The sequence below is a fragment of the Cucurbita pepo genome, chromosome LG13, assembly GCF_002806865.2.
Source record: "Cucurbita pepo subsp. pepo cultivar mu-cu-16 chromosome LG13, ASM280686v2, whole genome shotgun sequence".
NCBI classification, from domain to species: Eukaryota; Viridiplantae; Streptophyta; class Magnoliopsida; order Cucurbitales; family Cucurbitaceae; genus Cucurbita; species Cucurbita pepo.
In genome coordinates this window covers 5,413,094-5,425,510 of record NC_036650.1, presented here as the reverse complement: position 1 = coordinate 5,425,510, position 12,417 = coordinate 5,413,094, and the positions used below count along the sequence as shown (strand labels likewise).

Here is a 12,417-nt window from a genome sequence, read left to right as displayed (position 1 = left end):
ATTATTTTTTTGATTTTGAGGTTGGTGGGTAATTTGTAATTAGCCATAAAAAAAAAAATTCACTATTAACGACCATAATAAAATAGTCAAAGACTATGTTAAAGATAGTGACAATAAAATAAATCTTACATTTTTTATAAAGAAAATTTAGAAAATTTAATTACTAGTTTATGTTAAATTTAATTACTAATTTGATAAATAATATTCATTAAATATAAAAAGAAAATAACAATAATATTTTTAGGATTAACAGAAACTAGGTAATAAACTAAAATAGAAAGAAATACATACAGAAAGACCGGAGTAATATTTTAATTTATGAAAATTATTATTATGTCATTAACTTTTTTTTCTATAGCCATATAAGAGTATATTAATTATTCCATTGTGGGAATCTTTTTTAAAAAAAGAAGAAAAAAAAAAGCATATTCAATGAATGTACCTAAAGTTTAGACAATGAGAACCAAAGAGATGTGACAAAAAGAAAACGTCACATTTTATTTTATTTTATTTTATCGGTTTTTCTTTTTTTTTTTTACTTTCAAAAATTATTTATTCTCTTTCCATTTCTAGTGGTGATTAATTAGTCTTAAACTAATCAATAAGCAAAAAAAAAATATATATATATATATTGTTCTTTACAAAAGTCTAAAAGCATGTAAGAGAGTGTAGACATCAATTACAATTTATGTTTGATATATTTTTAATTTTTTTTGAAAAAAAATTGAAAGTTGAATTATGAGTGTAATAATTTTTAATCTTGGCCTGTGATAATTGCAATCAATAAATAGTAATTTATATAATTTATAGTATAATCAAGTTGTAATCAATTCCTTATATCAACTAATTCTAAAAATGATAAAAGTATCTTATTTTTTTTTAAAAAAAAAAGCAAATAAATAAAAACTAAACTCAAAACTAAGAAATAAAAATAAATCATAATCAAAATGAGGAATTAAAACATAGAATATATTAGAATATGCGGCTACCCATCATAGTTTTTGTTTTTTTGAAGTAATCAAAGCACCTAGAACAAAAAAAAGAGGAGATTCTTAGAGAATTTCAAATTGGAGATGAACAAGATATCTTGCAGGACTTATAAACAATTTTGAATGAGAATTTCATTTTGAAAAGACATTCCACTACGCAAAAAGCTATGTGCAAAATGAAGCAAATGGATTTACGGTATCTTATCATTTCTTTTATATATAATATTGTACAATTGGCCAATTTTATATTATAGTATAAGATACAAAAGGCACATACAATTTTAAATTTTTAAAAATTTAAAATAATGCACAATCCATTGAATCCTTGCGGGGTTAATGTGAAAAATTAATGTTGGATTCTTGTTTAATTCATTCACAAACCTCATAGAAAAACATGCCTAAAGAAAGGGAAACTACATTCTTGCCCTCAATCCAAACACATTATCATTTTGATTCATCCCTAAAATGTAATAATCATATGTGAATGTACACAAATAAATACGCACATAACGATGCATATACAATTAAAAAGTAGGTAACAAGTGAACATACAAATTTATGAGAAAATAAAGAACTGGCATAAAATTTTGGAAATAAACTACAGTAAAGTAGTTAACCATGTCGACGATGGAGGATATACATTTAAGGTGTGCAGATGGCATCCATAACGCAGGGAATTACAAAAGAATGAACGAATATTGCGGTTACTCCAAGCCCATATTTGAAAAATTGTACTCAATGTAGAACATAAATACGTTGTGAGATGGATGTGAAAGTCACAATCGAACTGTTAAACAAATATGACCGTAAATCTCATGTCCAAATAGCAATTCGCTGTAAACAGAAACAATATCATTTGAATGAGTATTAACAAAACATTCTTGAATACCCAGAAACAGGTAGGTAGTTGGTAATTGATTACATAAATTCATCGAGGTCTAAAAACTTCTACCAGGCTGGAAATTGTTGCGCATTTATCCCGAAGGAAATTGATCACAAGCAGTCTAGATAATGAACTATTACAATTAAACCACCTCAATTCTAGACTCAGAAAGCGAAAGACGTTAAAATATATATATATAAAAACTAAAAGAGGATATTCTTAATTCTGATTTTAAAGAATATAAACGGATATGCTGGAAGATGGATCAGATTCAAAGTGCTAAGAGCACCAGCATAGTATAATCAGCGTCGATCGTTTGGGGAAAGTATCATCACTTCCATCTTCAGAGCACGTATGCAACTATTATCACTTGAAAACAGACGTTTCATGTCAAAATAATCAATGAGAAAATAAAATTTAAGCAATGGATACTCCAGGGAAGAGAAAACAACTAAATCAAATCGAAGAAGATGGATCAGACAGAATGTGATATAGACACCAGCATAGTATAATCAGCGTCGATCATTTGGGGAAAGTATCATCACATCCAACTTCATTCGAACCAAAAACAAACATCTATATGCGCTCAATTACCGGTAAAAATAGCATTAGAATTGAAGATCAACAGCAGTTGTTTCTAAGCATTCAAATAACTAAACAACAGAAGCCAAGGGAACAATAAATGGAGAAAATCAATTCAATCAAGATCGAGGAAGATGGATCAGACAAGAGTGTGGTAAACACACACCAGCATAGTATAATCGGCGTCGATCATTTGGGGAAAGTGTCATCAATTCCATCTTCGATAAATAATCATACATTTCATACAACGAAAAACGTGTAATCACAAAACCATAGAAATCAGTAGTGGCTTTAAATTTATCCAAAACTGCAATTCAGCGGCTAGCTTCATAAAGAAGCCATGAAAACCTCTGCAGTTCACAGAATTGGAACAGTTATCGCGTCGGCTCATACGAAGCAGCCGATTATGAAACGAAGTCTCGCGGTTGCTCGTAATCAGTATTCGACGCCAATAAATCCACTACGAAGAAATCGAAAAGGACTACACACTATGAATCAAAACCCTAACACTAAGCAGAGAAGAATGGCCGTAGGAAGAAGACGATTGTTTATGATGAAGATAAAGATTAAGAAACTTATATATAGAAGCAGAGAGACGAGAATGTCGGCTTCCAAAACCCTAAAATCGCATTTTAGGTTTTACAAATCTCATGACACGTGTACGGTTTCGATTTATTCTATATTTAACTAACGAAAAGATGAGATGAGTTTATTTTAATTAATTTTAATTAATTTTAATTTTAACTTATTATTAATTTATAATAAATAAAAAATCTTTCGAATTATTAATTTTATACGTTAATAATCTTTTTTGTTTTTCTTTTTTCTTGTAACAAAAATTTGAGTAAATTACCCAAAATAAAAAATAAAAAATAAAAAATTGGATTAGATTACCACGGAGGGTATTCATGTTACTGGAGAACCCAACTAACTCAAATTATCCAACCTAAATCATAAAAGGTTGTGTTAGGTTATGTTACTGGAGAACCCAACTAACTCAAATTATCCAACCTAAATCATAAAAGGTTGTGTTAGGTTACATTTTTTTTCTTGAGTCAGTTTGTGGGTTGACATTTTTTTATTCGACCCTGTCATAATTTTAAAATTATTATGAGATTTATATTTGAGTTTTATGAGATTTTTTTTCCCTCCAACACGGTCTTAATTTATTACCTTATAAACTCACATAAAATGGTATGAAACCTTGTTCAATAGCATTTCAAATTCTTCAAACCCTTGAATCCAATATCGAAACGGAGTATATATTTAAATTCGATGTTATTAAAGATGTGGGTCACATTACGAATGTTAAAACCGTTCACTATAAGTTGTGACAACTGAGAATTTAAAGAAAACGTGACTAGTGTCGGAGAGGATTTATTAATAACGTGCAAAATGCATGTATGATGACGAGAGACCCAACAGGGAATGATATCAGAGTAAGGTGGGTGAAATAACTGAACAGTGAAAACCGAGAGAGATTGTACAAGTAGAGAGAGACGCAATAGGGAAGCGTTAGAAATCATTTTCGACAAGCAAAAACAACTCGGCCACAAACATGAAAAGTATGTGGAGGCTCGAGGGATTCGTGAAATAGAGGGAGAGGAGAATAAAAATAAAGCGGCCAAAACAATCAATATTTAAAAGTTTAGGGACAATAACAAACGTTTGAAAAGTATAAAGTCTAAAATGAATAAAAGTCAAAAGTCATAAAATAAGGTTCATTCAATCCGTGGGGCCAAGAACGTGCATGGCTAATTTTGAAATGAAAACAAAAAGAAAGAGGGTAATGAAAAGACTAATGGAACCGACATCCACCATTTACTTTTAAATTCCCATCACGTGTACATCAAAACGTTAGGTTATTCCTCTCCCATCCCGATAAAATTACGATTGTTTTTCACGTTTTTCATCTCAAAAAATTCAAAACCCATCAATAAGTTAGTGTTGTACCCTCGATCAAGAGGTTAAAAAGGTTCAACTATCTCCACCCGAACGAGACCCGACACCCATCATACACCTTCTCGAGAACAAAAAATGAAATTAGACACACTATGGCTAGTAGGAAGAGGCATTGTATAGTTAAGAACATGGAGATAGCTGAATTTTGATTGTGTTTGTTGAGTATATATAGTGATGTGAGTTCATTAAGGGCTAAGGAGAGACCTTGCATAAGCCATTGGCAAAGCCAATAGTTTCTTGGCTTTGCTCACATATGCCCTCTTTGTGAAGTTGTTGTAGTCATTTGCTTCAATCTCGTCCAAGATTTGGCGATATAATAGCAACGAAGCCCACACCTGTATACCACAAGTGTTCATGAGTAACATGTTCTTACAAAAACTAGCTATCATTTTAAGACGTGAAGGGAAACGTACCGGCCATCTGCTAGCTTTGTTAAGCTCCAACACTCCTTTCTCGGCCTCATCGAAGAACAATCTGGCTCTTTTGATTTGATTCTTCATGAAGTTTCTCCATTTATCTGTTACTCTTCCGGCGAATATGTCCTCGTCTGATAGTCCAGCTTGAGCTAGCTCGTCTTGTGGTAGATATATTCTTCCTCTTCTAGCACTTTATACACATTTTGTTCGTTATAACGTCTTTTCGTTCGTCTTAGAATACATAAAACGAATCGTTTGAATCTAACATCTTTTTAAACCCGACGACAAAAATTTGTGAGTGTTCTAACTAGTTTGTGTGCACCTTAGACAATCATTCGACCATAGGTTATCTGGGTGGATACCGTGGTTTGGATGTATTGTGTGAGATCCTACATCGGTTGGGGAAGGAGCGAAATATTCTTTATAAGGGTGTGGAAACCTCTTCCTAGTAGACGTGTTTTAAAACTTTGAAAGAAGCCGTTGAAGGAAAAGTTTAAAGAAGACAATAACTGCTAACAGTGGGCTTGGGCTGTTACAAGTGGTATCAGAGTCAGACACGGATAGTGTGCCAACGAGTACGCTGGCCCCCAAAGGAGGTGGATTGTGAGATCTTACGTCGATTGGGAAGGGAACGAAACATTTCTTATAAGGGTGTGGAAACCTCTCCATAGTAGACACGTTTTAAAACCTTGAGTGAAACTCAGGAAGGAAAAACCTAAAAAGAGCAATATCGGCTAACAGTGGGCTTGGATTGTTACAAATGGTATCAGAGCCAGACATCGGACAGTTGCCAACAAGTACGTTGGTCCCCAAGGGAGGTGGATTGTGAGATCCTACATCGATTCGGAAGGAAACGAAACATTCCTTAGAAGGATGTGATGTGAAAACCTAGACACGTTTTAAAACCTTGAGTGAAACCCATGAAGGAAAAGCCTAAAGAGGGCAATATCCGTTAACAATGGGCTTGGATTGTTACAAATGGTATTAGAGCTAGACACTGAACAGTGTGCCAACGAGTACGCTGGCCCCCAAGGAAGGTGGATTGTGAGACCCTACATCGATTGGAAAGGGAATGAAGCATTCCTTAGAAGCATGTGGAAACCTCTCCTTAGTAGACGCGTTTTAAAACCTTAACTGAAATCCTGGAAGAAAAAGCCTAAAGAGGACAATGTGGCTAGCGATGGGCTTAGACCGTTACATATTCTATCTAAGTTATTTAGTTTGTCGTTAATTCTTAAACTTCGACACTTACACCTACACTAGACAACTAGAAAGACAACAATTGGGACATGAACCAATTTCATTAAGGTACACTACTAAAGGGCAGTGAACTTACTCTTCTCCAACATCTCTAAGAATGTTTGTAAGCTGATTAGCAATGCCTAACGCCAAAGCAGCATTATACACACTCTCTGTGCTTGCTTGTGAGTCAGGTGCAACGCCCATGACAGGAACACTCATCAACCCAACAGTTCCAGCAACATAATAACAATATAGATACAGTTCGTCGAAATTCTTGTATCTCGACTTCCTTAGATCCATCCTCATCCCTTCGATCATATCTTTGAACGGCTGCAAATATCGAAAACCTATTAGACTTCAATCCGCTCGATAACCAAAAACACCATGGCTACTACATCCATGAAAACAAGTACAAACGAAGTACGAACGTATAAGATTTAGTATGACATTAGTGTTAGATCGAACCATATCCAACCTGAATATCAACCGGAAACTTAGTAACGGTATCGGCTAACGCTGCGTCGAGCATATCAAATGGCCTCCCTTGGAAAAGATCTTCCAACCTTGCCTCCCATCTGTCCAATGCAGAAGGTGTTATGTGCGAAGCATTTGGCCCATCAACCAGTTCATCTGTTCTCCTACACCATACTTTATGCCAAGAACAAAGGCAAGTTTTCTCTCAAATCAATGGCTCAGAAATGGGAAAAAATGTATGCCAGAAAGTTGCAGATTTCAGAGATGAAATGATATCATGCTTATGTAACGGCTCAAGCCCACCGCTAGCAGACATTGTCTGCTAGAAAAAGGTTTCCACACCCTAATAAAGGGTGTTTCGTTCTCCTCCTCAACCAATGTGGGATATCACAATCCATCCCCTTTCAGGGCCCAGCGTCCTCATTGACACTCGTTCCTTTCTCCAATCGATGTGGGACTCCCACCAAATCCACTCCCTTCAAGGCCTAACGTCTTTACTGGCACACCGCCTCGTATCTACCCCTTTGGAGAATAGCCTCCTCGCTGGCATATTGCCAATGTGGGATATCACAATCTATCACAATCCACACTCCCTTTCAGGGCCCAGTGTCCTTGCCGACACTTGTTCCTTTCTCCAATCAATGCAGGACTCCCACCAAATCCACTCCCTTCGAGCCCTAGTGTCTTTACTGACACACCACTTCGTATCTACCCCTTCGGAGAATAGCCTCCTCGTTGGCATATTGCTCGGTGTCTGGCTCTAATACCATTCGTAACGACTTAAGTCCACTGCTAGTAGATATTGTCTTCTTTGGGCTCTAGGAAAAGGTTTCCACACCCTTATAAAGGGTGTTTCTTTATCCTTCCCAACCAACCAATGTGGAATATCACAAAATAGATGACGGTCAAAGCAGAAAAGAAGAAAAGCCCTTACCATAAATTGCCCAAATAGCCTTTTGCCGCTCAGGAGTCATCAACATAGTTCCTAAGAACAATAAGAACACGAATCAGATAAGAATCCAATTAACAGAGATTTTGGTTAGAGAAATCTCAACAAAAAAAGGCTAACCCAGATAAAATGTCTTGGCATACTCTGCACAAACTTCACCACAACGATCATAAGCTTCATTCAACAAGCTAAGAGTCCCCGGAAGAACAATATCCGGCTTAACATCCAATTCTCCGGCGGTTCTCAGTTGCCGTTTCACCAGAGCAGCCTGTTTCATAACTACGTTATACACCTTCTCCTCCGCCGAGACTGCCATTTCTCCGGCGGGATTCGCCACCATACTTGCTGCAATAACAGAGCCATATCCACCTTGACAAAGAATTGGATATTTCAATTCTATAGAGTGAGAGTGATTCACTCGTTTCTGTTTCTTGTTCATCAAATTCGCCGCTCGATTTCGCGAGAAGAATCTAGAAGAATCGAGAATTTGGGATCCATCGCGAACTGAATCAAGAAACCCGAAGATCGATGGGGAAATTTCGACGTTGGGAGAGATAATCAACGATGAAGCAAAAGACATATCAAATTATGAATCGATTAATCAACGAATCGCAGAGGAATCGAGAAATCCAGTTGAAATATGGATAGAAAAAAGCGAATTAAAATCCGATTGAACCGTCCAAGAAATTCTAAGCAATGCTTCGACACGGAGAAAGCTACCACTTAGCTTCTCTTTTGTATCGCACCTGTAATTCGTCCAAGAATATTCATAAAAAAATACACCCAATATGGATTACAATAAACTAATATAAGAACCCGATTGAATGGGCATAAAAAAATAGTTCATAACCAACAAATACCAAACACCCACATGATGATAATCCTCAAGAAATGGCAAAAAATTTAAAAGCTCAGTTCACTGTTTCTCTTTTTGTGGGTTAGTGGAAAAGGGTCGGTTTCTTTCGTCATCGAAATTTGACTAATCATAAAATAAAAAGCAAGAACACGAGGCTATTACATGATATAAGAACAGGAACGCTTACGATTGATGAAGAACAGCAATGAAACAGAGAGGGCTCTGGAATTTGTTTCTGGGTTTTGATTCCACTTTGGTGTTTGATCGTGTAAAAGGGTGATTGAATTGGGTGTTCTTGTTGCGGGGACGTGAGTTGAATCGAGGCGGCTGTGCGCTTTTTGGGCTTGGTGGTGGATGGAGGCTCTCACGGAATTTGATCCGCAAACTGTGTGGTTGCATGAGCTCGGCTAGTTCTTTTTTATATTTTCCCCTGTGCTGGGGGTTGAATTTTCTGCAACTTGCAGCTCCGCTTGTGGGCTGAGACAAATAAGAGTGTCGGAATTGTAGCTATTGTTACTTCATTTTTTGTTTTTAGTATCAACTCCAGCATAATTGTGACCTCTCAAATCCGTTGTACCATTTTTATAAGATTGTGGAAACCTTCCCGAACATAGGAACATACGTGTTTTAAAATCGTGAGGTTGACAACGATACATAACAGGCAAAAACGGACAATTGTTAGTAGTGGGCTTAGACCATTGTTACAAATGGTGTCAAAACCAGACATCAAACTGTGTGTCAACTTAGATCCCAAAATATTGTTACAAATGGTGTCACATTAAACTGTGTGTCAATCTCACTGGGGAGGAGAACAAAGTCTTTCTTATAACTAGACAAACCAGACTGTTAGTCGTAGGCTTCACCTGTTACATCAATATTCTAAGACAGGTTAGACTAAGAAAATTAATTTTAGTTAAATAGATATTATAGTGAATATTTCCATCTCACCTATATTACTATTAATAGATTTACTCCGTGAATTGCTATTATTATGAATTATAACTATTTAATTTTATTAAAAACTTTGTATTTATTTTTCATAATTCATGAAAAAAAAATTAAAATTTATTGAGTTTAAAACTTGATTTAAAATTTGAAAATATGTATAAAATAAATAAAATTAAATATTTATGAAAAAAAAAATTAAAATAGATGATTAATTGTGAAAATAAAGGAATTTAATAATTATTTGTTTGTAAATTTAAGAATGATCTACGTAACAAACTCATGGTACGGGGAAGGAAAGAAAGAGAGAGACACATTAAATACGGGAAAACGACGTCATTTCATGTCATTACAATGATTTAACTAATTAATATTAAAATATTAAATAAGCTTAAAGAAAAGAAAAGGATAAAAATAAGATAAAAAGAGAATTGTGTGGATAATAAAGGAGATCACACGTGGACAGGTCAGCCCAATCAGCGGAGGATAACGTTATCATAAATTCACTTTACCGCGAGATACACTGTATCCTTAGCTGCACACGTGGCAAACGCGGAAGCTGAGATGGTCCCGTCCTATTAGGATTACCCACCCCTAGTGTATGGCCCACTCCACCTAAAATTACACATTTTAGTCCATATACTTTTAAAACTTAATTATTTTTCTCTTAAAAATAAAATAAAATTTTATAATTATAACTTTTTAAAATTAAAATTAAAAGTATTTTAAATAAGTTTAAATAATTAGGAGTAAACTTAAAAAAAATTGAAAGTCACTACCAATACCAACAAAGTGCACCTTCCTTATCATGGCTCAATCACACGATTTATTTAGCTTAAAATAAAATATTAATTACCGTCGTTATAATTATTCGTAATTACTTTGCATTAATAGTCTATGTATTAAATATATAAACTCATAAATTTTATTAAAAAAAAAAACTTTGAATTAAAAAAAAAATTGTTAATATTCTTCAATATCTTAAGAAGTTAAAAAATATTCTTACCATTAATATTATGTTCGTTGAATGAAAGTCTTACCTCGCTAATCTAGAGAATGATTCTGAGTTTATAATCAAATAATATTATGTTCATTTATACCCGACCTTTTGGGAAAGTCCAAAACAAAGCCATGAAAGGTTATGTTCAACAATATCATATCATTGTGTAGAGTCGTGTTCATCTAATATTGTATCAAAGTCATGCCCTAAATTTAGCCATGTTGAACAAATGACTCCAAAAGAAAGAGGAGTCGAGACTCCTCGAAAACATAGTAAAAATGACTAAGACTCCAAAAGTCGGGTAATCATACCATTGTTTCACATAATTAAAATGCTTTTGAAACTATTGTAAAATTTAATAAATAGTTTTCATCCAAAATTAATTAATTAATAATATTGTAAACTTTTTATTTTAATTTAAGTCAGAAAAGTTCAAAATTATTATTATTATTATTATTCATTCTAGAAAATGGGGATACAGAGTGGAGGTTGGCGGGGCCCAGCGGCGGCCTAATTTGATTGGTTAAATTTGTCGGAGTTTTGTCGTGTAGTGAGAACTGGAAAGTGCTTCTACGTGGAAAATGAAAGACCCAATTCCAACGAAACACCACCACCACTACAAGCTTCTAGGCTTAACCTTTTGACGCGTTACCCCTCCCTTTTTTGTATAATTATTTTCACACCCCTATACTTTATAATATTTGTCTCCATCCCCACACGTCTCTCGTTAGTCGTTACCAAACTAATCACTTTCTCGAACATTCAACATTTGAATTCTCTCGACCACGATTCAACAGGTTACGACGTTATACTTCTAAGCCGAGACTACTCGTAACAACTCAAGTTTAAGAATATTTGACGTTTGTAATAGATATTAATGATGCGTTGTAACTTATAAATGTTTAATATTTGGATTTTACGATATTTTAATTATTAATGTAATATGTATGATAGATAAATATGATTTTTTTAATAATTAAAAAAAAAACAACACGACAGCTCAATCCAACTTCTGTCTCAAACTATAAATGTTGGATCGGGTTAGATTTTTTTTTTTTTTTCGGTTTAGGTTGGATTGAATTTAAAAAAAAAGATCAGAATTCAGGTCGAGTTGACCTTTTTGGTTGGATCAACTCGATCAACTAAAAAATAGGGTTACAACTCAACTACACTGGCAAGATTATTATGGAAAACTGAGACATTCCATGTACATTTACTTCTCCCGTAACATTTTTTTTTCTTCGTAGTACATCATAAATATATTCGAGAATTCGAATTTAAAAATATAATATCTTAACCTTCGATCAAATATTAAGCTATTTTATTATCGAGATTTAAACTTATATTAAATGTAAAAATAATATACAATTTTGAGAATATAAAATTTATTTCGTGCTTTACCCGAATTCTCAACGGTTACATAACCGGGCCTGGGCCTGATCGTGGGCTTGGGAGTTGGGTCCACATTATACACTTCAGAGCCCAGCCCATTTTATACAATTTTTGTTTTTTTTAAATAGAAAATTGTTTTTATTTGAAATTTAACCTAAATTATAATAAATTAAAATATATGTGCTTTGTGTTAGAAGGAATAATATAAATTTATTATATTTTAATTTTTAAAAGCATAATATATATAATTAACTATTTAGTTTGATTATTATACTTCTTATCTAAGAGTAAAAGTTTATATAATTTTATTAAATTCATTTATACGAAAATAATTGTTAAAAATATTTTATATAAATTTAAAAAATTAAAATGAGTATACAATGGTTCTGTAATTCCTTATAAAAAAATGATGTTACCTTTCGTTTGTTAATTTCTTTTATTTTATTTTAAATGTACTTAATTAATTACTTCATTTTAGTTTACTAAAATTAAAATATAATTAATTAATTATTTTATTTGAATACATCAATAATAATATATTTAATTCATTTTTAGGAATAAAACTTTATTAAATAATGAATTACCCAACTTTTAATACTATTTAAAAAATACTCTCGAACTCTTCCATTTTTTTTAAAAGCTAAAAAATAATAATATGTTTAAAAAATATTTATGAAATTTTAAAATATTTTTTTACATTTTATTATTAAATTTTTTTTTAAAAAAT

The 12,417-nt window shown here is 33.3% G+C and overlaps 1 protein-coding gene, 1 long non-coding RNA gene and 3 other non-coding genes across 6 annotated transcripts; all 5 read right to left on the bottom strand.

The window, feature by feature from the left end:
• Window positions 1-1,793: 1,793 nt before the first annotated feature.
• On the bottom strand, window positions 1,794-3,037 carry LOC111809434. Its single transcript, XR_002817228.1, has 2 exons — window positions 2,803-3,037; window positions 1,794-2,241 (listed from the first exon to the last, which is right to left on the bottom strand). It is a non-coding gene; the product is annotated as an uncharacterized LOC111809434 (long non-coding RNA).
• On the bottom strand, window positions 2,133-2,213 carry LOC111809469. The gene has a single exon (XR_002817239.1). It is a non-coding gene; the product is annotated as a small nucleolar RNA Z103 (small nucleolar RNA).
• Window positions 2,343-2,423, bottom strand: LOC111809470. Its single transcript, XR_002817240.1, has one exon. It is a non-coding gene; the product is annotated as a small nucleolar RNA Z103 (small nucleolar RNA).
• On the bottom strand, window positions 2,589-2,672 carry LOC111809471. Its single transcript, XR_002817241.1, has one exon. It is a non-coding gene; the product is annotated as a small nucleolar RNA Z103 (small nucleolar RNA).
• A 1,322-nt stretch (window positions 3,038-4,359) lies between the features above and the next one.
• On the bottom strand, window positions 4,360-8,868 carry LOC111808910 (phytoene synthase, chloroplastic). Of its 2 annotated transcripts, none has more exons than XM_023695147.1 (7): window positions 8,541-8,867; window positions 7,618-8,001; window positions 7,483-7,533; window positions 6,550-6,722; window positions 6,169-6,404; window positions 4,830-5,022; window positions 4,360-4,751 (listed from the first exon to the last, which is right to left on the bottom strand). In XM_023695147.1, exons 2-7 carry the CDS (start codon window positions 7,934-7,936, stop codon window positions 4,602-4,604), a joined length of 1,122 nt encoding a protein of 373 aa, XP_023550915.1. In that variant the 5' UTR covers window positions 7,937-8,001; window positions 8,541-8,867; the 3' UTR covers window positions 4,360-4,601. The 2 variants fall into 2 exon arrangements, with proteins under 2 accessions (XP_023550915.1, XP_023550914.1); XM_023695146.1 differs by having other exon boundaries at window positions 4,534-4,751; window positions 7,618-8,243; window positions 8,541-8,868.
• Window positions 8,869-12,417: the final 3,549 nt, after the last annotated feature.

What these genes read in the sequence shown, in the direction of transcription:
- LOC111808910 (XM_023695146.1), bottom strand. Translation starts at nt 8,077, where the DNA reads ATGTCTTTTGCTTCATCGTTGATTATCTCTCCCAACGTCGAAATTTCC. An exon ending in AGTTTCCGGTTGATATTCAG is followed by an intron (nt 6,405 to 6,549) that starts GTTGGATATGGT and finishes CGATATTTGCAG; the next exon opens with CCGTTCAAAGATATGATCGA. An exon ending in CTTAGAGATGTTGGAGAAGA is followed by an intron (nt 5,023 to 6,168) that starts GTAAGTTCACTG and finishes ATGTGTATAAAG; the next exon opens with TGCTAGAAGAGGAAGAATAT.